General features: G+C 40.7%; 1 protein-coding gene across 1 annotated transcript; it reads right to left on the bottom strand.

Annotated features, from left to right (window-relative positions):
* Positions 1-759: 759 nt before the first annotated feature.
* On the bottom strand, positions 760-24,630 carry scn4ab (sodium channel, voltage-gated, type IV, alpha, b). The gene is given in 30 exon segments (XM_086154931.1): positions 760-1,654; positions 3,540-3,617; positions 6,967-7,111; positions 7,187-7,808; positions 8,122-8,392; positions 8,489-8,593; positions 8,779-8,916; positions 9,077-9,130; positions 9,289-9,573; positions 11,071-11,484; positions 12,289-12,443; positions 12,564-12,669; positions 12,745-12,917; positions 15,773-15,956; positions 16,319-16,675; positions 16,784-16,885; positions 16,969-17,040; positions 17,263-17,501; positions 17,577-17,664; positions 17,811-18,008; positions 18,574-18,715; positions 18,818-18,881; positions 19,687-19,887; positions 20,175-20,266; positions 20,349-20,477; positions 20,876-20,966; positions 21,042-21,159; positions 21,300-21,437; positions 23,627-23,810; positions 24,405-24,630. Coding segments are annotated over 30 exon segments (5,403 nt in total). The 5' UTR covers positions 24,509-24,630; the 3' UTR covers positions 760-1,300.
* Between the last annotated feature and the right edge of the window lie 546 nt (positions 24,631-25,176).

The following is a 25,176-nucleotide window of genomic DNA, read 5'->3' as shown; positions in this document are numbered from 1 at the left end:
ACGTGGAAAAGAATAAAAAATCACTAATAGGAACATTATTTTTTCCTTTCAAATACTGCTGAACTAGAATTTAAAGCTCTAATCAAGACTAATAATCTTACTGCAGTGTGATGGTTCTTTCCAGGAAAAAGCAGTTGAGGTCTAAAATGAATGGGAATTGTTTTCAATGTGCATGTACGTGTGCTTGTGTACAACTCAATCCCCCCTTCACACACACACACACACACACACACAGACACACACACACACACACACACACACACACACACACAGATACACCATCATGGAACATGCAGACTTGTGTGATGGCGCACACAGAGCTGTCAAATGTATTAAATGATGAATGTAAATGTCCATTAAGCGCACAAATGTTTAAAGTTTGTCTTCTTATTTTTCAGACATAGCAAATCTGACCATTGGCTAGTTTCTCAAACACAGACAGGAGGAAGAATAAAAAAATAGTACTTTATTTCAGTATACAGTTAATACACTCTTGGTGTTAACAAACTAAAGTCAATAATAATCAGAAATCCATTTTAGTGCAGTCACCCTGTGAGTAAACTAAAATGGGGGCCAAAATTCTTCTTTGTTAATGGCAGAGACCCTTACTGAGATCTTTCAGTCCCTGTCCAAGCCACCGGTCTATTAAATTCCTGGTGCCACATGCTTAAGATGATTTATTCAATGTGTAACGGAAAAGGAAATCAATAAATCTGGCACTGAGCTCTCATGCTGTCAAAGTGAAGACACAGGCTCAGCTCTTTCAATAAAACCTTTATTTGTATTACTGTTAAAGACAGATGACTACACAGTTAACCAAAACATCCACTTTTTAAGCCACCACATTCTTGTAAATTAAACATAGGCAGACAAGAAATATCAAAGACTTACAAGTTTACATTTCATTTTTTGTTTGGTTTATTATTATTATTTATCATTATTTTTTATTAAATGTAGAATATTATGCTATGAGAGACATTAATCTTTACATATCAATATTAGTTATGTCAGGGGTCATAAATGTAGCCTGTTGACATTCAGTTTTGACTGGTCAGCACTATCTTGCTTTATCAAATCTGTCGTCAATGGCGTTACAATGCTGCCTGGTTATTCAGGTTAGTAAAACAAGCTGCTGATGACATCACTGTTAGTATTAGTTAGAGTAATGTTACTTGGAAGACGTGACCACCGCAGCATCATTGATTACAGCACATTTTAGAAGAAGATGACTGTCAGAGTTTCTTATTTTTGATCACAAGCCTCTCAAAGCCATCAAACAGGAAACTATCTGCAGTTCCTATCACACATTAGACTCCCTTAGAGTCTCATCTTGCAGGAAGTTGGATGGATTAAGTGGTGGGGCAGAGTGAAGGAGAACCTCACTCTGAACCACAACCTGAGTCGGGGGTAGCTCTTCGGCCACTGCCATCTCCGTGTTGTCTCCATACAACTCACTGATTCTCTCACAAAGGAGACCCTCTTTCTCTGGACGCTCCTTGCCATCCGTCAGCCCCTCTGTCTTCTCTCTGTATTTGTAGGATGCCAGTTTGACGGTTCGCTGCAGGAGATGTTTCCTGTATGCTCTTTGGATTGCCGTTGCTGCCACATCTTCCTGTTTTCTCCTCAGAGTACTGCTGATTGGCTCATATGACACCTGTAGATAAGGGTTGCAAGATCAGAGCATATTCATTACACACGCACACACACACACACACACACACACACACACACACACAGCCTCGGAGGTAGCAGAAGCTCAATCTAGTAACTCAAAATTCTTGGTCAGTATTTAATCTACCGAGTTTGATTCCTTTTTGTTAAATCCATTTAGTTTTCACCTCTGAATGATGTTTTCGTTTACTCTTTCAATTCAACTCTTTCTTTCATTTTTACACGTTTGATTAATCATAATATTATCACCTTTCTTTCCCGTTTTTCTCAATATTTGGAATAGAAGTCACAAAAATAACAGTTTGGATCCCCAAGAAAGATTATGGCCACCCAAAAGGTCAAAAAAATATCTCTCATTACAAACTGTAGTGTAAAATTTTGTGCCTCCAGCCAAGATACCAACATCCACTAGATGCTGCTGTTTCACGGATTTATGATTATACACCTTATTGACTTATTGACACTTTGAGACTTTGAAAAGATTTTAGAAAGACTTGAGTAAAACTATCACCTCATGTCTAAATACTAGTTTTTAGAATTTTACGTCACAGCTGAGTGTCAGCTTAGTCTGAGGCTAAAGACTGTGGATCCTACATCAAAAGACTTTGCAAAGATTTTGAAAAAACTTACTGAAAGCTCCAACTGGATTGTTTAGGTTTAGGGTTAGGGTTAGGATTTCCTGTTTTGGTCTTTGCTGGAGCTCACCTTTTTGGTTGTTGATTCAGTCTTTACAGTGACGTAACACAAAGACTTGCGATGATATCGAAAACGTTTGATACTGTCATGAGCCCCAAGACTAGGCAAAGACTGAGCTACGACTGCTAAGACTGTAAGACTACCAGTTTACATTTAATGACCTAGATGACAGGATCACGCAGCAACTCAAGTAGGACTCCCCTATGACTCTTAAGATTTCCCTCCAAATTCCAGTTGTCAGCCTTGAAAATTGTAAATGGGAAGCTCTGCATAAGTCATTTGAGCTACAAGACTTATATTTGAGTCTCTTTTCCAGTGTGATGACGTGAAGTTGTAATCATCATTAATTTTGGAGATTAAAAAAATCTGTTTGAATTTTTTTCTCTATTGTTTTAAAAAGATTAGGAACTTAATGAATTGCTTGAGGACTAAAACAACCTCCATACCATGTTGTGGAATATTAGTGTCATTTTTCTCTCCACAGTTAATTATGGTTCTCCTGCCCTAACTGCGATATATATACTCTGTGTTGGACAACATGTCCTTGCCAGGTTCACTAGTGATCCGATCATGATAGTCTCTCAAACTATCTGCAGACTGTCCTGCAGGTACCTAGACCTGTCCCTGAGGGGCGCCATGAGAACACTGTAAGAGACATATATTTGGACTATGTTCCTTTGATTAATGTTGACAAACAACTACAAATATTATATTTCCAGAAATGTTTTGATGAATTGATATGTATCTATGTTAGTTGGTGGGACCAGAGGCAAGAGGAGAAGGACAGAGTAGGGAAGAAGGAAAAGTTCGAGAGGGTTCAAGTCTGTTCCACTGACAAATCCGGGGATGTTCAGTTGCAGCGGAGGAAGCAGCATCTTTATCTTAGCTTTTTTTTGCTAATTATTTGTGTAACCCAAAAAAAAAAAAGGTCTCTAAAATGCTCTGAGAGAAGTCCAGTTTGTACAAGACGTTGTTTAAGGAGTTTAGATTTGTACAACAGAAACACAGTGCAAACCAGAGTTAAAATATCAAGAAAGAGACACAGAAATTCAACAATTTGGTGCCATAGTTGGATCCTCAGGGGAGGAATATTACAATGTGGCACTGGTAAAGTGGCAGCTGTGTTTTCCCTACTGATCTAAATGCTAGAATAGAATGAAATGGAACAAGACCTTTGAAGGGTTGTTGGCCATAAACTTCTCCTCCATGCTGGCTTTCAGTGCATCCATCTCTCCCGAATCTCCCAGAACCTGCAATGGGTATGATTTGCAGAAGTATTAGAAAAACTACAGTCCATCACAATCATTGATAAATCTCATTTTAGCAGCTTATTCTTCTTCTCCTTTTGGCGAATCAACCTTCTTAAGCTAACCCTATTCTCTGTATCCTCCACTCTCATACCAACTACCTTCATATCCTCTCTCACTACGTCCATAAATCTTCTCTTTTGTCTTCCTTGAGACCTCCTGCCTGGCAGCTCCAATTTCAGCATCCGTCTACCAATATATTCACCATCCCTCCATCCCTCTGTACATGACCGAACCATCTCAGTCTGGCTTCTCTGACCTTCTCTCCAAAACATCTAACATGTGCCGTCCCTCTGATAGACTCATTCCTGATCCTATCCATCCTGGTCACTCCCAAAGAGAACCTTAGATCTTCATCTCTGCGACCCCCAGCACTGTCTTTTCGTCATTGTAGCTGTTTCTTTTCCAGCATCGCTGGTCTCACCACTGTCTTGTACACCTTTTGTTTCATTCTGGCTGATAATCTTCTATCGCATAGAACCCCTGATACTTTTCTCCACCTATTCCAACCTCCTTGAACTCATCTCTTCACCTCTTTTCCACACTCTCAGCTGCTCTGCATTGTTGACCCCGAGAGTGTGAAATCCTCCAACTTCTTGATCTCCACTCCACTCCCGCCTCCGACCAGGTTCCTCTCATTCACACACATATACACTGTCTTGCTGCGACTGCCTTTCATTCCTCCTCTTTCCAGAACATACCCCCACTTCTCTAGATTTTCCTCAACCTGTTCCCTGCTCTCACTACAGATAACAATGTTATCTGCAAACATCATGGTCCATGGAGATTCCTGTCTCACCTCATCTGTCAGCCTGTCCATCACCAATGCAAACAAGAAGGGGCTCAGAGCTGTTCCCTGATGGAGTCCCACCTCCACCTTGAACTTCTCTGCTACCCCTACAGCATGCAGCACCACTGTCTCACAGCTAGGATACATGTCCTGCACCAGTCTAACATACTTCTCTGTTACTCCAGAGTTCCTCATACAATACCAGAGCTCCTCTCTTGGTACCCTGTCATATGCTTTTTTCTAGGTCCACAAAAGCAAAAAGCAGCTCCCTCTGGCCTTCTCTGTACTTCTCAACTAGCATTCTAAAAGCAAATACTGCATCTTTAGTACTATTTCTAGGCATACTGCTGTTCACAAATGCTGACTTCTGCTCTCAGTCTAGTTTCCACCACGCTTCCCCATAACTTAATTGTATGGCTCATCAACTTTATCCCTCTGTAGTTGCCTCAATTCTGCACAACCCCGTTATTCTTAAAAATGGGCACCATCATATTTCATCTACATTCCAGGCAACTTTTCACTTTCTAAGATCCTGTTGAATAATCTCCTTTGTAGGCAATGACTGCCTGAAGTCTTGAACCCATGGACATCACCAAACGCTGGGTTTCCTCTGTGATGCTTTGCCAGGCCTTTACTACAGCTATCTTCAGTTGTTGCTTGTTTGTGGGTCTTTCTGCCTTAAGTTTGTCTTGAGCAAGTAAAAAAATACATGCTCGATTGGGTTGAGGTTTGGTGATTGACTAGGCCATTGGAGAATATTCTACTTTAGCCATTCTACTATTCTACTATTTAAAAAACTCCTGGGTTGCTTTTGCAGTATGTTTTGGATCATTGTCCATCGGTACTGTGACGTGCCATCCGAAGAATTTTGCTGCATTTGGCTGAATCTGAGCAGAGAGTATATCCCTACACACTTCACAATTCATCCAACTGCTTCTGTCTTCTGTCACATCATCAATAAACACAAGTGACCCAGTGCCATTGGAAGCCATGCATGGCCATGCCATCACACTACCTCCACCATGTTTTACAGAAGATCTTGTGTGCTTTGGATCATGAGCTGTTCCAGCTTCCCATCATTCTGGTACAGGTTGATCTTAGTCTCATCTGTCCAAAAAATGCTGTTCCAGAACTGGGCTGGCCCCCTCAATTCTGGCCTTTCTATTTTTGAGGCTGATAAATGGTTTGCACCTTGTGGTGAATCCTTTATATTTACTCTCATGAATTCTTCTCTTTATGGTAGCCTGAGATACTGATACACCTACTTCCTGGAGAGTGTTCTTCACAGAATCCATTCCATGGATTCTGCGATCATCCACCACCATTGTCTTCTGTGGACGTTCAGGCGTTTTTGAGTTCCCAAGCTCACTAGTGCATTTTTTTTGTCTCAGAATGTACCAAACTGTTGATTTGGCCACTCCTAACATTTCTGCTATCCCTCTGATGCATTTCTTTATTTCTTTCAGCTTCAGGATGGTCGGTTTCACCTCCATTTAGAGCTCCTTTGACCACAGGTTGTGTGTTCACAACAACAGCTTCCAAATGCAAACGTCACACCTGGAATCAACGCCAGACCTTTTAACTGCTGAATTGATGACATGTTACCGAGGGAAGAGCCCATGCAGCCTTGTTATTTTTTTTTTGCAGCCTTCTGAGTCAATTGTCCAATTACTTTTGGTCCCTTGAAAAAGAAGCAGCTACGTATTAAAGAGCTGTAATTCCTGGACCTTTGGTCCAATTTGAATGTGAATAATCTCAAATTACATCTGAGAGTCTGCACTTCCATATTGATTAAATAATTGTATCCTGAATATGTTTTCAGCAAAAGCTAAAATAACAAAACTTGTGTCTCTGTCCAAATATTTCTGGGCCTAACTGTAGATGTCACGGGTAAAGCCCAAGCCAAGTGACCTCACAGCTTCTCAAGATGTTACTGACTACTTTTACCCTGAGCTTTAAGTGGGCTGAGGGTAAACCCTATTCTCAAGGCTTACACACTGTGCTTGATTATCTCCACAGATAGTTGGAACAAAATAATTTTCTTGGATGACAAGCAAATGTCTTTGGGAAATTAACAATGTCCATTTGCCATGATAAGACTCATAAGTCAAGTCATGTCAAATCTTCTTTATGTAGCGCCAAATCACAGCAGAGTTGTCTCACAACACTTTTTCATTGATAGAAGGCATTGATGTGACAGAGACAGGTGGTATGAGGACTAGGAGGGACAAGTACAGGCAATCCCATGCTAATAACAACAGCAGTGCTAATAGCTAGAATGTTCTGGTGACATAATACAATAATGGCTTCAATATTCATGAAATATTAAATTTCAATATTCCCTGATGAAATAGTTAAATAAGCAAGTACCATGATCCGGATGACTGAGACAAACATCTGACCGCTAAAAATCATGATACTATATGACATACTATACTAGTATACACATACATACAAATTTTGTAATTTGTGTCGCAGACGGATTTTTCATGACAAAGTTACCTGCCCAGTGAGTGCAAGCAGAATGTCTAGACAATGAATCTTGTCCCCTGGAACCAGTGGCAGGTCCAGATGTATCAATTTGAAGGCATTTGGTTTGGGGATCCTCAGCGGATCCTTCAAGGTATCACAAAAGTTTGACAGCTCACTGCAATTCAAATAGATCAGATCATTAGGCCCCACCCATCAAGTGTCATAGCCAATTCCCTTTAAAGTAGCTCACCTGTACTGAATGAACTGAGAGGCATCTGGATCAAACTTCTCCCACGTTTCATAGAACATCTCAAAGTCATCTTCACAAAGTGGCTCGCTACTCTCTTCAGTGGCTACATTGAAGTTCTCAAGAATAATCGCAATGTACATGTTGACCACCACCAGAAAGGACATGATTATGTACGTTGTGAAGAAGACAATGCCCACGGCAGGACTGCCGCAGTCTCCTTTGACCGATGTTCCCGGGTGGTCAATATAAGGGTCACAATCCGGCGGTGAGTTCATAATGGGGAGCAGGACCCCATCCCAGCCTGCAGATGTGGTGATCATAAATAGGCAGATCATGCTGTTTCCAAATGTCTCAAAGTTTAGTATGTCATCAATTCCGGCCCCCTTCCTCACATAGGCAAAGTTTGACATGCCAAAGATGGAGAAAATAAACATGATGAGGAAGAGAAGTAGCCCTATGTTGAAGAGGGCAGGAAGCGACATCATCAGGGCAAAAAGTAGAGTCCTGATCCCTTTAGCACCACGAATCAAACGGAGGATTCGGCCGATACGGGCCAATCTGATCACACGAAATAGTGTTGGTGAGACAAAATACTTCTCAATGAGATCAGAGAGGAGGAGACCTGTGGGATCAGAGCGGAGCTGTGGTCATTCTGATGTGAGAAAAAACCCAGACAACTATTTATAGTAATGGATAATACAGATTCAAGGAAAACAATCTTATACTTATATATCAGCAACTGCGCAAAGGTAAACTCTTAAAGAGTGAATGATTATGCAAAATCTACAAATCATAGGATACAAATCAGTAGTTAATTATTTCATTATCTGCAAGAATTGCATCATTTAAATTAAAAAGAAATACATTACAGGTAAATAAAAAAACAAAAAACTGAAAATCAGTGCTAAGGCGATGACATCGTGATGCTGACTCACCTACAATAGATAGGATGACAACCACAAAATCAAATATGTTCCAGCTGACAGTAAAGTAGTGCTGGCGGAGTGCAATGATCTTGAGTATGCACTCTGCTGTGAAGATGACAATGAAGACAAAATTGATCCACATCAGGATATTGGTCTTCTCCATACTGTCGTCATCTGTCTCCAACATCATAGTTATCATATTGAGGCAGATCAACACCATGATAAAGATGTCAAAGAACTGTTTGGTCACCAGGTCAAAGACCAGGCCTTGGCACAGATTCTAAGAGATGCGGAAGAAGTGAAATTGAAGTTTTTACTCAAACTGGGAAGTAAGTGAACAAGTGGTAATAAAGACAATAAGCAGACAGGAAGTGACCTCTGGTCGTGGAATAGGTTTCTGAGGTTTCTTGGAGCCCAATTTCTTCATGGCGTTATAATATTTCTTCTGCTCCTCTGTCATGAAAATGTCTGTCCCTCCCAAGTAAAGAATTAAAGAAAAATGTTATGAATATTCCAGTTTCAATAAAACTTTCTTTTCCCTCCAGATACCAACCGGACTTTTATAAATATATCAAAAGAAACCACAAAGGTTTTAGTTTTGGGCAAGTGTTGGTGGACTACTTTTAACTTGAACTTCAACTTCTGTTTCAGAGGATTAATACGTATCTTGGCCTTTTGCTGGTTGAAGTTATCAATGATGACGCCGATGAAGAGGTTCAAGGTGAAGAAGGATCCGAAGATGATGAAGCAGACAAAGTACAGGTACATGTACAAGTTCTGCTCATACACTGGCTGCGTCTCCACCTACACACACACCCAAACACACACACACACACACACACACACACACACACGCACACACACACACACACACACACACACACACACACACACACACAGGATGTGAAATATCAGTGGCAAACAAACAGGGTGCTTTCATCATTGGTAATAAATGGACGGCAACCTGTCCAGAGTCCACAGCAGAATACATGATATCCATCCATCCTTTAAATGTCGCCTGAAAGAAATAGAGCCTGGTGATCTTTTTTGATCATACAATCATCTACACAGACTGACTGAGCAGGTCACTGTGCCAAGAACATCTTAATTTGCGTGAAACCGGCCGTCATCGAAATCTCTTAAGTGTTTGAATTTGTGATGGAAGACCACACTGACCACTTGCAGGAGTGACAGGTAGCCCATCCCAACATTGTCGAAGTTTATGGCATGGTTCTTCCAGCGGACCTCAGTGAAGTTACTCTCAATCAGAGCAAAACAATCTGACATGTTGCTGACCTCATCCTGGTGAAAGTACTCTTCAGATGTTGAATTAAAACAATAATAAAACTTTCCCGCAAACAGATTCACTCCCATGATGCTGAATATCAACCAGAATGTAAGACAAATAAGTAGCACATTGAAGATGGACGGGATTGCTCCGACCAGAGCATTCACCACCACCTGTGGGGAAGAGAAAAAGATAGGTCTGTGCTTCCTGGACAAGCTTTTAAAAGTTGCTGAGATGTGAACAAAATTATAATCTGTCTGAAACCTGTCTTTTAGCAATGGATCCCCAGTGAATGCCACCTCATATCATTTATATATCATGGATGTATAATTATATAAGTAATATCAAAAATGAAAGATAAATACAATATTTAAGGTCAATAAATCATTAAATAAAATATATACATATATTTATATATATATTCAGATATATACAATGCTATGCCATTAATTTCTCACTTTATGGATCGATTAAGTACATTCCTTTCTATTCTCTATTTAATCTGTCTAACATTTAAAATTGCTAAGGGAACAGCTTAACTATGGCAATTTGAAGTAATTACTAAATCATGATGAGGCCTGTTTTTTGTTGGATAGATGTTAGATAAATGAGTAATGTTAAATATTTACTGAATGCCAATATAAATTGATCTAGAGATTATTTTCAATTATTACTGTCTTATTTTTCACTTATATTTTAGTGAGCTGGGCAAATTTTGATTTGAATTGTCTCTTAAATCAGTTAAACAATTTAAAATGTAGAGGGGGACATTCATCTGCATTTTTTCTCTATCAACAGCTTATCGTGTACATAAAGATAATAACTAGAAATAATTAATCAATAATTTCTCAGCAATTATCCTGATTATGTCCAGTGAGCTTGATGTCTATGATTCGGTGAGACTTGAGATGCAATTTTAAAATTGTAACACAGATTAGTGATAAGACTTTTTTAAAATACTTTTTTCTAGTTATTGCTCAATTGTAATGCAGCCAAATAACATAGATTTTTAAAATGATTCCTTTCACAAAGAACCAAGTAATTCCAGTCAAAGAATGGCACATCAAATCAATACATTTTGCCTTAATCCATTACAATTTAGCTCAGCTAGACATTAACAAAAATGAAAATAAATGTGTGAATTGTCGGTATATGACTACATGAATATTTGCATTTCAGGCAACTCACTATATTGATTGTTTCAATAATAACTGAAGCAGAACTAATGGAAAAATACTACAGACAAAAAAATTGTCAAATAGTTTTTGAAAGATGAGGATTCCAGAAAATTCTAAAATTGTGGCAGGATCATTTTATATAATCCCAATATGATCATTGTATTCAACACTTTCCAGATTCTAACATCTGAAATGTGTTGAACAACTTAAAAAAGAAGAGAATATTCTTACATCATGTGTAACATAATTGATGTCTTAGCTTGGATCAGTCTGTGCTGAGTCTGACTTGAGATTTGAGAGACCAAAGCGCACATCTTAATGAAAAATTATACAAAACAAACAAATTTTGTTCACTTTTGTTAATCCTTTATATGCTATGAGGTTTTAACATGTAGGGCCCACTGTTGGATCCATTGGCTCAAGTGGCTTTTATAAACTTTTTTTTAAAAATGAGGGCAACTCTTTTGACTCCAGAACATTTGTCTTTCTTACCCTCATGCCCTCAAAGCGCGATAAAGCCCTAAGGGGTCTCAGAGCTCGCAGGGTCCTCAGCGATTTAATGGCCCCCAGCTCTGAGAAGCCCAGGATATTGGCTGTTAGAGACACCAGAGACACCTGGAATGCAAGACACACTTGTGTTTCAATAGTTTACTTGCAGGTTAATGAACATGACATGACCAAGGTCTGATTTATTGAGAATAAACAAGATACCAATGATATGAAGTGTCTTACATCTACAATCAAGAAGTCGAGCCAGCACCAAGCGTTGGTGAAGTAGGTCTTGAATCCGTAGGCGACCCACTTTAGGACCATCTCCAACACGAAGACAAACGTGAACACCTGGTCTGCGTATTCCAGCACTGTTTTAATGACAAGCCGCTGCTCCAGGTAGATGTCCTCAAATGCCTGATCACATTATAGCGCAATGAGTATTTCAGTACCTTTGCCAGGCACTAGTAGCAGTTACAAGTTTAAAGATCAACAAATACTTCAGTTCTTATCCTCACATTGTGTTAATTGGATTAGAATGTTCTTTTTTTATACATATTTACAACAAAAATGTCTTTCATGAATCAAAATGATCAGTCAGAGTTAGTTCATCAAAAACTTACTTGATAGAGTTCAGGTTGATATGTTAGTAGCGAACGATTCCCGTTGTCTTATTACTGGTCATGGCAAAGGTGTTAGTAGTCCTGTGGTCAGTAACCAGCTTGCTGCTCAGGGGCAAATGTTGTATCCACAGATTAGTAGGCATGCCACTCTCACTCCCGAGGGCCAATAAAGTGAGTTGCTCTGTTGTGTGACCTGATCAAACCAACTGTGGGTTTTATTCCGGAGAGCAGCATCGCCTCAAACATCGACAACTGGATAGCTGAACACTCTTGTTATCACCGGTAGGTTGAAAGGCCAGAAACTCTAACTTAACTTTGGATGGCATAATATCAGAAGTTGTTCCACCTGTTCTGAAAACAGAAGAGGAACTCTCACATATGACAGGATCTCCAGAATCCCCTGACACATGGAGGAATGAACCACTTGGGGATAACATGTTGATACATGCTGATCGATTTTGGAAACCGCAGGAAAGCTTTTTTTTTTTTCCCCCTTATTGAATGCGTCACTGGTGATGTGAAGCGGAAAGTGAACATTCCAGGTTAATAAATCTTTTGGATGCTGTTGTTCTTTGCATCTCTAAATCAAGATGTTTACCAGAGCACCGCTGCTCAGCAGGATCATGAAGATAATGAACGTCTCAAAGTAGTTGTGTTCCACGATGGAGAAGCAGGTTCTTCTGAGGAGGAGCCAGGCTTTTCCTCTGCCGTGGGACACATCTACACCCAAAATGGGGCATCGACGATAGCATGCTGCAGTCAAACACAAACACAGAGTGCTTTTTTTGGCCCCGGATCGGCTCCTGCTCCGTGTTTTCTGATGCTTGATTGTCTTGTGTAACTGAATGGTTGTGTATGTTTGTGTGTTCCTACCATCGGTGCAACAGTCTTCCGGAGTGGCCTTGACATCGGTGTCGTTTTCTTCCACAGGACTATCACGGTGTATCTGGACACTGCTACAAGCAGAGGACTCATCATGCTGAAACAGATTTAGATCTATTTAGATGTTTTTTTTTGCCCCTAGTTCTGTTTGAGTGTACGAAAAAGAGTTTACCTGCGACTGATTTTCATCATCCTCTTCATTGGCCTCGTCAACCATCTCCGTGTCTGACTCTCCTGTAGCAATGGGGACCCTCAGGGTGGTCAAATTGACAGGGTTGCCGTGGGGCTCCTGCTCTGATGTCACTGAAGTTAATGCCAAGAGCTCCTTATCATTGGTGATGTTGCCTGGTGTAGACAAAAATAACAAATAAAAAGGTAGGTTTAATTATGATAACGTACAGGTGGCACAATGGCATGGTTATTAAAAGTTTCGCCTGGAGGGCGGGAAGGCTCCTGGTTTGATTCTGACAGGGGGCCTTTCTGTTGGCAGAACCTAACGAATGATGATAACATAAAATCTGATCACTGACCTATGACATATTACTGTATTTCCCTTATTATTGCAATCATTTTTAACATTTAGTGAAGTAAAAATCGCTGTATTTTTGCATTTCCCCATCAATTACAGGTTAGAAACCTGAGGTGTGGCAGCAATGTTTAAATGTTGCGCTGCTTTTCAACAATTTCCTTGGAGATAAATACAGTTGTTCTTATTTTTATTTTAATTCTTAAAATTAATATGAATTGTTTGGAACAATGGTCAATGCAGCCTCCGGAGGGCACAGGCAAGTCTCTCTCTAAGCTGGTCTCAAGCCCTGATAAATGTGGAGTGTTGTGTCAGGGAGGGCATCTGGCATAAAACTTGTGCCAAATCCAAATCGAACCTTAATAAGCAAATTGAACTTTAATAGTGAATATATATTGGTAGACGGATGCTGAAATTGGAGCTGCCAGTCAGGAGGTCTCTAAGACCGATGAGAGGATTTATGGACGTAGTGAGAGAGGATAAGAAGGTAGTATGTGTGAGAGAGGAGGATAAAGAGAATAGGGTTAGATGGAGAAAGTTGATTCGCTGTGACGACTCCTGAGGGAAAAGCTGAAAAGAAGAAGAAGTCGTGAACTTTCATGCCGGACAACTTTTTCCTGGACCTGGGGGAGTAATAAAAACAGAGAAAATGTTACCACTACGCCTTACATTAGCCCTAGCCTTGTTTTCCCAGAACTAGACGACCCAGTCTTGAGGTCATGGTAGACAATGATGCTCAAAGTGTCTTCCTTATGTTGAGACAATTCCTTAATCATGTTTTGGCCTTCAATAATTGCTTATGTCCTTCCTGTTCACATTTTTTTTTGTCCAAAGAATCTAAAGGCTTGTCTTTTAATGCAAGACGCTTGGTGTCTGTGTGGGAAAGTAGTTTTGAGGGTGTCATGGCTTCATTAGCTCGCTGTCAGCCACGTATCGCAAATAATGCAGAGCAAGTGTGAAGCGGGTCTAACCCTTTGTCATGGCGAAATGAGCGGGCAGTGAAGGTGATTTGTCCACTCACAAAAGCAAAGTCAAAAAGAAATGCGGTTCTTTTAAGATGGAATGGCTGTCTGAGTATGTGCAAATATAACAAGCGTTTTTTTTTTTCGAGTGCAAAAGGTCTGCTTTGCAAAACATGCAGCAAAGCTAAAGAAGTAAGCGAGTTTTCTGATGGAAAAATATGGACAAAATGGAAGCTGGACTACCTCAAGTGACACATTCAGCTGAAAAATCATATGAATGTTGTTGGCTGTTGGATATAAAGGAAGACTCAAGATGGAAAAAGGTACTGGTACATTATTGCGGGAGATCGCAAATGACCAGGACAAAAATAACAAGCGGTCACACAAAAAAAAAAAGTCTGACCCTGAGCAAGTTAAAGTTCTCATTGACAATATTTTACTTGCCATCAAAATGATTGCATCAATGCTGTCAGTTGGCCAAATGAGTTATATTAAAAGCAAAATAATGTAATTGCTGTTGTAATTTGATTCTTTTAATAAGCCATGAAACTTGCTATGATCCCAGATGTGATACTGGTGTGTAGCCATGGCGTGCACATCGAATGTGGCTCACAGTGGTCCTCAGTCTGCTCAGGGAGGTTGTCTGTATGCCCAGACATATGAAAACTTAGAGGGAACATTGATGGAGGGCTCATAGCAATTTGGTCTGTATGTTATCTCTTGCCCCCTTACAGTTACAATGACAAAAAGACAGGAGGCAGAGCTAGAGGTTGCAGAGATGAAGATGTTGAGGTTCTCTTTGGGAGTGACCAGGATGGATAGGATCAGGAATGTATCAATCAGAGGAATAGCACGCTAGATGCTTTGGAGAGAAGGTCAGAGAGGCCAGACTGAGATGGTTCGGTCATGTACAAAGGAGGGTTAGTGAATATATTGGTAGACGGATGCTGGAATTGGAGCTGCTAGGCAAGAGGTCTTGAGGAAGACCAAAGGGAAGATTTATGGATGTAGTGAGAGAGGATATGAAGTTAGTTGGTGTGAGAGAGGAAGATACAGAGAATAGGGTTAGATGGAGAAAGTTGATTCGCTGTGGTGATCCCTGAGGGAAAAAGCCGAAAGAAAAAGAAGAAGAAGTTATCTCTTGCCCCTATAAAAGAAACATTCTCTCTGGGCCAAATATGTCCCTATGTATATGTTTGTGTACATGTACGTATCTGTTGGTGTGTGTTTGTACTTGTGTGAGAGATAGAGGAATGCTGATGAGATGTGATATCTTACCAGGACTTAATGTGTATGTTACCAAATCAATACTGAATAAGATATTCTTTTGAGTTTTTACAATTATAAAACTGACTCCAAAGGTGTCTCACCATCCAAGAACCTCACTGCATGCCACTGTCCCTGTCTATATCAGTTTCCTCTGGGTTCTCCATTTTCCTCTTGCATTCCGAAAACATACAGTAGGTTAACTGGAGACCGTAAATTGCCCAGACCTGTGAATAACTGAGTGAATGGTTGTATGTCTTTGCATGTGGCCCTGTGATCAACTGCCGCCTGGCCAAGGGTGTAAACCCTACTTCGCCCAATGACACCTTGGAATAGTCTCCAAATTCCCGCACAACAGTGATTGCAAGGCAAGCGGTATAGATAGTGAATGAAGGAAGTCACTGAGTGAATACAGATCTGACATCACAATAACTGTCTGGCCCTACCTGGGTTGTCTGAGTCCATACACTCTTTTCCATGCATAGTCCGGAAATGGTTCGAGACCCATGCCACAGCCCTTTCAATTCGATTCCCTACAATCTGGAGGTTGTTTTCTCCTTCTTCTCCTTGAGCTGCCAGATTGTCACCACTGAAGGAACTCAGGAGAAGTGCCAAGAACAGGTTCAAGACCTGAAAGATGACAAAAGAAAAGATACAATCCCATGAAGCAAAAACAGATGAAGGACAGGAGACAAGACCAGGTAAAACAGGACCTAAAATAGTGTAAGAAATCAGCTCAAGACCTAAAAACAAACAAGCTGCAGGGTGGTTCAGGACCTGTAATCAGACTAGGGACAAGAACACCAGCTTGAAACAAGGACGTCCACATTTATGGCTTCAAATAATCACAGGGGATCAGATTGCACATTTAGACTGAGTTGATTAAGGAGAAAATTATAGATGTTAGATTACGTTTCCTAATTGAGCCTCTTTCAAGACTTATTGTTTGATCTAAACCTGCATCGATTGACAGAAACACAGACCAGACTTACCACCAGATTCCCAATGATGAGGACCATCATGTAGACAACCAGACACATGGTCTGACTGGCCACTTCCATGCAGTCCCACATGGTCTCGATCCACTCGCCGCACAGTATACGGAAGATGATCAGGAAGGCGTGGAAGAAATCATTCATGTGCCAGCGAGGGAGCTCACAGGTCTCTGAGATGCGACAAACGCAGTCTTTGTAAGAGTTCCCAAACAGCTGCATTCCAACCACGGCAAAGATGAAGACGAAGATAGCGAGGACCAGCGTCAGGTTTCCCAGTGCTCCAACTGAATTCCCGATGATCTTTATCAACATGTTGAGTGTCGGCCATGACTTTGCCAACTTGAAGACTCGCAGCTAGATGCACAAACACACACGCACACACACACACTCACACGTGAGCATGCAATTCACAGCAGCTGTTGCAGATGTTAATGACAAAGCTGATAATGTCGTGACACATACCAGTCGGAAGGACCGCAGGACAGAAAAGCCCTCGATATCAGCCAGTCCCATCTCCACCAGACTCAGGGTGACAATGAGACTGTCAAAAATGTTCCAACCCACCTGAAACCGTGCCAATAAACACAGTCATGACTAATCAACTCCAAATTGTTACCATATCATTACCAGAGTCCAGGAAATCTTACCTGGAAGTAAAAGTATGGATCCATAGCAAGAAGTTTAAGGACCATCTCTGCTGTGAATATCCCTGTGAAGATCTGAGGAATAAGAAATGACTGATGAAAAATATTGTCTGCCTCCAATAAATTGGAAGAAACAGACTCTTCGGAAATAAAAACTCAATTGTTGAAACTGACACTGCTGACAATAATGGCACTAAAAATAGGCAAAAAAAACTTTATTGCCAAAAAAAAACAAGCTCTCCTGAAATACTCCACACATAGAAATACTGACTTTGCTTGTGTTTCCCAGTCACGTACCAGATTTGCAGTGCTCAGCATGAGGTCAAATTCTTCTGTCATTGGGTAATGTTCCATTGCCAGGAAGATTGTGTTGAGGATGATGCAGATCGTGATGGCAAGGTCAAAAAATGGGTCCATTACAAAGGTGTGGAGCCGTTGTTTGAGCCATCGCCAGCAGCCACAGCAGTTCCACTTCAGGAATGTGTCCAAGAACACATAACAACGGGGCGGACATGGCCGCATATCATCCTCGAAGTCTGAAATCCAGCATCACACATTCATCTAACATATCACAGATACCATTATTATTAATCGACCGTATGTTTGTGTACCTTCCTTGTTAGTGTTTCCCTGTCCGTGATTCTTTTCGTGGTCTCCATGGTCTCCCTGTGGCATTGAATCTTGTTTTTCTAATCGCTCCTTGAGTGGTGCACACACAGATACACAGACACACATTGTCGTATAGTTTAGGCCTGTAGTTAATGCAGTGTTACCTGTTAAGTTTGTAATACAGTTGTATGTTGCTTTAAATTGTTAATAAGATCATGTTAGCGCTGTCAGCTTACTTCCTCCCTCTCTCTCAGTGCCTCCAGAATTTGTGCATACTCCTCTTCTTTCCGTTTGGCCTCACTGATTGTGGCCTCGTTCTGCTCAGCATACGCCATCGCAACGACCGCCAAGATCAGATTGACAAGGTAGAACGAGCCAAGGAAGATGATCACCACAAAAAAGAGCATGTAGCTTTTACCTGCTGCTCTTAATGTCTGTGGAGAGACAAGAGAGAGAAGGGGCAGGTGAGCGACGGGAAAAGAAACTTACCAGACTGAGATAGATAAGACGGGACTGTGACTGAGTCAACAGCACACTGATCAAGGCCTGACAGAGGGCAGATTTAGACTTTGGAAATCTTGGAAACACATTTGACCAAGACTGGGACCTGCACCTGACTTTTTCTTGCCTGCTCTTTACATGCAGCACGGCCAGTGGTGTGCTCATCTGTACATGTAACTACTGCCCATTTAAACTACACTCATCCTTGCACATGCACTTTGTGAGTTGCACAACAAGCTGCATTCAAATGTTTTTTGCCCTGCCAACATGGTTCATGTTTATAATAACGTTTACTATCATTATTTTTCATCAATACATATTCAAATGCTCTGTGAACAGCAAAGTAGGAATTTCAATGTACGAGGAAATTTTTCTACACTGTTCATGTGACAATAAATGCTTTGAATCTCTGAATCTTGAATCTGACTGACAATGGACAGGGACCAGACTGGGACCTTGAATAAACAACACCCAACCCAGGACAGGAATTGGACTAACCAGCAGGAAGAGGTTTTCCCAGAAGTCCTGGGTCATCAGCCTGAACAGGGCAAGGAAGGCATATCCGAATGAGTCGTAATTGGTGTATCCATAGTTTGGGTTTCTACCCGTTCTCAGGCAAATATAACCCTCTGGACAGATCCTGGAGACATCAGCATCATCATTACAGTTATTATCAGCATCTTCATTAATACCAGTATCACTTTTGTCAATATGACCGCCATTATTTTCATGAGACACATACCCTGCATCAGAGCTGTTTCCACACAACAAAGCATCAAATTGACCAGGAAGGTAGTAATAATTTTCTATCAATTAGACAGACAGAGAAAATATGATGATTACCAGAGATATCAACAAGAAAGGAAGTTTCTTGCAGCATGTTCAAGATCTTGCATGAGGGTGTGTCTTTTCAACTGCAAGATTAATTCCACGTCACAAAGTGAAAGATTTTCTCTAACCACAATGTAGTACAATTCACTTTAACAGTGCTCCTACATTAACAGGACTGTCAAAACACCACTACTACTACTACTACAACATTGCAGACTATAAACTGAATATTCTATGAAGTGGGGACCTGTGACAGAATAAACATCTGTAACAATGAGTTATATTGAACTCATTAGCATGAGTATAGTATGCGTTACATAGTATGCAATAATAGCCATGCATCTCATTATCATTATCTACTGCTGTCCTGCAGTAGATAATGAATGATTGATTGAATAAATGATGAGAATTGATGCGAGACTTAGGCATTTTCTAAATCCCTGAGCAGCAATTACACATTACAGCTATTTAGAGCTAAAATAAAGGCTATCTTGATAAAAAAAAAAAACTATCGGATGCAAAAAAAAAAAAACAGAGATAAACATGAAAATAATATATAAATCCAAACATGAAATCAATTCAGAAGCTGTGTGTGTCCAGAAATGACAGGAAATCACACAGCTTACGATAATGTCATTGACCTTACTTTAAGTATGGTGTAAAACCATTGAAAATGATTGGTTACTTCCTATATACTTTTCTCAGCTGCCAGCATTTAAAGTTGGGAAGTGATTAGTCATCATGATCATCATCATGATCATCATCACCATCATCTCATACCAGAATTACTGATGTGGTCTTGGAAGTTGAAGTCTTCCGTCATGTTGTGAGACCAATCCAAAACACATTTTTGCTTCAAATTTCCCATAAAGAGCTGTAGACCAATCAGAGCGAAGACGCTCAGGCAGAAGACTGTCAGGATCATGGCATCGGCCAACTTCTTCATGGACTGGATGAGAGCTCCAACAATTGTCTTCAAACCTGATCAGGATAGAAATTGTCTCAATATTACTGTGACAGATCATAATTTTTTAAAGATTAAAGATTAATGCATAAAATTGTGGGAAAAAGCGGGCTGTCCTCTGAGTTCTGAGCTTTTCCTCTGAGCTTGTCCTCTTTGAGTTGACTGTTCTGACAGCTTACCTCCTCTCTTGCTCTCAAAGTCTATAGAATTTGCCTTGTTGATAGTGACCTAATTTTGCTCAGCAATATCATCTTGCAACTTCCAGCAAGGATCGGACTGATCCCATGAACACGGAGGAACTCACCTGGGATGATCGTGATGGTCTTTAGTGCTCGCAGAACTCTGAAGGCCCTCAGTGCAGAAACATTCCCTAGGTCGATAAACTCAGTAAGATATCTACAAAACAGAAAGAGGTTTTGATTGCCGCCTTCACAATTGCCATTGTCATGTTTGCTTTGGCTGTGTTTGCATATATTACGCCATGCTGATGACCATGAAGTCCAGCCAGTTCCATGGGTCTCTGAAGAAGGTGAAGTTCCCAACACAAAAGCCTCGGGACAGCACCTTGATGAGCGCTTCGAAGGTGTAGATGGCAGTGAAAGCATATCTGCTCAGAGATGAAAACATAGTTTCACATATAATTATAATTATAGTTATGATTATCACGGATATATTTGTTTATATATAGAGATATTTTCATCAATTAGTGTTAATAATAAGTTCCAGTTTGTAAACAAGACCAAAAAACGATCTTTACAGTCTATTAATCCATATGCTACAAAGGTTTATCTGCCTTTTTTTTTTTAAAGAAAAAGGTTTTGACTTAAAATAGATTGCATACTAAAATTCAGTCAGAACTCTTGGCGTTAAGTCTTTTAGTCTAAAATGAGTGAATAAATACCATCATCTGCTCCTCAAAGGGAAAGGATAAAAATTTAGGAAAGACTTCGCTGGTTTAAAAACATTCTGGTGATTCTGATCCAATTTACAAAACATGCAACTCACTCCACATTTTTGCTCCATGCTGGTGGGTCACTCATAGTCATGAACACGCAGTTGGTCAGAATCGTCAACATGATAAACAAACTGAATAATGTTTTAGTTTTAAGGAAGAATTCATTTTTGGTGTCACATCTCATTGTCTCAGCGTATCAATGTAATCAAGGATATGAATGAATAAGAATTTTGATGGCGCAAGTCCTCAGTGGGTTGAACGGACTCAGCAGGTAGCAGGCTGGTTCAGCGTTAAATCTATATAAAACATTTCCTTTATCAAGCACGATGAAGGTCTGTAGGGACAAAAAAGCAAGCCGAGGTCAGCATCAAAAAAAGACCATCATGGGACAAAGTTATTTTCTAGATGGTTTGAACACAAAACAACAAATATTATACATGTTTTCTTTTTATGCGTTTATTTTTTTCTGAACACCTTCTGCGATTTGTAGAAGGGATCCAGGTCCTCCAACGGGGTTTGAAGCAGTTCAGGGGGTGGCTTTCCATATATGAATGGGAGTGGCTTCCCTGCCTCCAAGTCACTGGCGGGTTTTGGAAGATCTTCTTCTGCCAGCTGTCATTTGACATTACCAAACAAGGTATTATTTTGTTAAACATCATTCAAAAAAGATTCCTCAGAGAGTATCACCTGGTTCATAAAGAAATAAACGTATTATTTAATTACCTTCTCTATCATTAGAACTTAATTTTCATCGGCACAAGCTTAGCCAGTGGCAGCAGACGGAACAGGTCAAGCCAAACATTTCTGTCCTTGGTGACACTCTGTGGCACTTTCTCAGTAACACTGGTGTGTGCCCTGACCAAACAGAATATATAATCTCTCCAATGTACTCTGCGTTGACCAAATGGTCTCCTGCCGATATGTGTCAATGAAATACATTTACGGGAGGTGACTAGAAGGCACATTTCTTGACGACTGCAGCTGACTCCTTTTGGAGTGAAAGTACAAATACCCTATTCCAAGCTCCCTGAGGCGTCTGCATTCACACTAACTCTGAGGCCAAGTCCAGCCACTATGTGTGAGGCATTTGCAGCTGTGGCCTCATTTTATTCTGTCATATTCCGAAGGTCCTGAGCTTAGGGTTGAGTTCAAACATAAATGGACTGGCAAACTGAAAACTTTACTTACTGGCCTAGCTCCTTTTTTGCCACAATACTGGTGTAGCACCCCACTCTCTGCTATGGCCTATCTAATTCACCTGTCAGATACACATACCAGCTCATCCTCACTTGTAAACAAAAAGCTTAAATTCCTTCGCTTACATCAGAAACTCATCTGCCGGATTAGATCGGCAGTCATGGGGTGATGAGGCCAATTGCAAAAAGTAGAGGAGCAAACAAGAGGGCCTCATACGTTCTTCTACCAACCAACCTATAGATTCTGATTGTTAAACCATTTGCGCCAAACACTCCTGAGAGACTTGTTTGATGCCGTTTTGAGAGAACAGACACAACTCCTGTGACATTTATAGAGCGTACAGATGTCTCGTTATAATAACCCTGGTATCACATGATCTTACGCAAGACACCTTTTACAGTTGTTCATATACCTTCCCCATATCCACAGGCAGGCAGGATAAGTGTACTTCCAATCGAAGATCCTTGTAAGGATGTGAGGAAACTCTGGCTCAGTATTTCACAATCTACACAGACTGCACATTGTTCCCTCTCAATCAGGCATGCGCTTTACAATTCAAGTTGACCGTTGGAATTTTCTTGTTGGAAAACATCCTCCAGTCCCCCTTTATAGAAATAGGAACCCCCTGCGCGGCATGCCAGCACACTCGCAAAATCCCCAACCTCCATGTGACATTGAAGAGGGTTGTCTGCCAAGATAGTCATACAATGTCTGGCACTATAGCATCTTTTGTACAAATCTAATCCAACCAGGGATTGGCACAAGTTGCACCTTGTCATTAAGTAGCCTGTGATATCCAAAGGTTTGTCTGACTTTTTCAGCTAAGTCTCCACCAAGTAGGGAATTACACTCCCAGAAGTTCTCCAGAGTGCTCTTTTCATCATCCAATTATATCCCAGGTCAAGGCAAAAGATGTCCTATCTCACTGCTGACAGCTTAAGCCCAGTCTTTTCTCTCCAAAGTCACCAGAAGTTCCTCAAGGCTACACAATTCCTGTTCCTCACTGTCTCCAAACTCCAACCTCATCTCTTGGGTCCTGTGACCATCAAAGATAGAGTCGTTTTAGCCTTTTGGCCCTCGCCATCAGTGTCAGGACACCCTGTTGGCCTATCAAGCCCAAATTGCCACCTTCTTTGGCTGGATAGTCTCTTTCTGGTGTCCATGCACAGGTTCTCAGGCTACTGCCACAACAATCCAAAATTGAGGACACCAATCAGTGATTCCAAGAGGGCTGGATACTCCGGTGTACAATGTCGCACAAAAAAACAAGCAACTGTCAGAGACCTGCTTCCCTCTCCAGATAAACCAAGGGAGGTGACCCTTTTTTACAGTTGGTGGAAAAACTAACATACTGGTGTGGCTGCACCTCAATCCCTACCTCGAGTTCAACGATTCAAGGAGGCATCTTTCTTTTGCATAGGATACGCACTTGATACTTTTATATGTATGAAGGTATGATACTCTTTGTCCAAGAAAAAAAAAGGTTTGTCATGAGGATGAAGATGAAGAGGATGATAATGATTGATTTTTGTTAGTGTTTATTAATGACAAACACAACTTTCATGTTCTGTTGACAGCTAATGGATGATTGGTATACTATATACCTCTATGTTCTTCTCCTTCCTCCTCTGTTCCTCCTTCTTTTCAGCATCAATGCATTGTTGGATCTTCTCCAATGATGCAGGTGTGAAGGACCGGAAGACCTCCATACCGACAGGGGGCAGTAGCGGTGCCATCCTGGCATTGTGCAGTTTCTCCTGGACTCCACTGTCGCCTAGAAGTTGGCTCCTGTTGTGCAAATTTGTTTGTTTGTGTAGGGGTGGGCGTTGGGGGGAGGGGTGCATGATAACATTTATTTGTATTGAACCTTTCTGAACTGGACGAAAGACATGAAAACCAAATAATCGATAACACTGAGCGGCAAAGGGAAAAGAACATTTCTCACAAGTGTCGAGATAGAACATGGATATCACACACTATTCAAATTAACACCACGATTTTAACCGTAATGTGAAACACGACAGGCAATACCATCAGTGGAACATTGATCGTCAAAGACCATTGCTCATCAGAAACAGAAATATATTGAGTCCACAGAATCTTTTACTGATATTGATTATGCCACGTTAGCATTTATCATTGACTACAAGTCTATCACTGTTAATCCTTTCAAGACAGTCTTCGCCCTCCCACTGCCTATTTTTCCACCTCACCTCATCACTTTGTACTACTGATTCTGCATTGATGTATCTGTAAATGGGTACAAAAAACACAGTTGGCTACTCTTTGTGTCTGAGATACAGTTGTAATACGAATAAAATCAAAGAGAAATGTCAGTGTCAATTAATGTCCAGAGCTGCTGTAATTTTCAGGCGGACTCACAGTTGCGACGGCAAAAGATGCAGTTTTCTGGTTCTCTCCAGGAGTTCCCTCGTCTCGAACCTGGTTTTCCATATCTCATAAACTGACCTTTTTCTAATTGCCATTGCTGCAGTTTTCAGAGCCCTAAAATTCTTCTTGAACTCCCTTCAGCTATGGTCAATTTTAATCTGCCAGTCTCTTGCTGTATAACTGGTTCCCTCTTTAGTTTATGGTTATCTCACATATCTTGTTGTTTTGTCCAGTTATGTAGAGGCTTTCCAAGTAAGTCATTTTAACTCCGCCCTAAAGCTTTTGCAATACTCTAAATGTCATGTGTGCTTGCTATCCATGCTTCTTGTTTTTCAGCTTAACAATACCCACATTTGTAGTTCATCCACAAAGAGATTTTTTGAGATTTTTTTTACTTTTTTCATCACACACACACACACACGCACACACACACACACACACACACACACACACACACACACACACACACACACACACACACACACACACACACACACACACACACACATACAAAGAGAAGCTTGAACATTGAACAGCAATGAAGAGACTTCCTGTTATCAAAATTCCTAAAAGAGAACATCACTGTGATTTCCAGGAGCTGTCCCTTGTACACACACACACACACACACACACACACACACACACACACACACACACATGCAGAAGGAGAACATTAAATCCTTTTTTTGTCTTTCTTCCGGACAATTTTAATGGATTCATAATTTCAGTCATCAGCGTTCATTGAGCTTCCAGGTATAAAACT

This window comes from Fistularia commersonii, chromosome 11 (genome assembly GCF_037954325.1).
Source record: "Fistularia commersonii isolate RoL2024-O1a breed Wild chromosome 11, RoL_Fcom_v1.0, whole genome shotgun sequence".
NCBI classification, from domain to species: Eukaryota; Metazoa; Chordata; class Actinopteri; order Syngnathiformes; family Fistulariidae; genus Fistularia; species Fistularia commersonii.
This window is presented reverse-complemented; position numbering and strand designations above follow the sequence as displayed.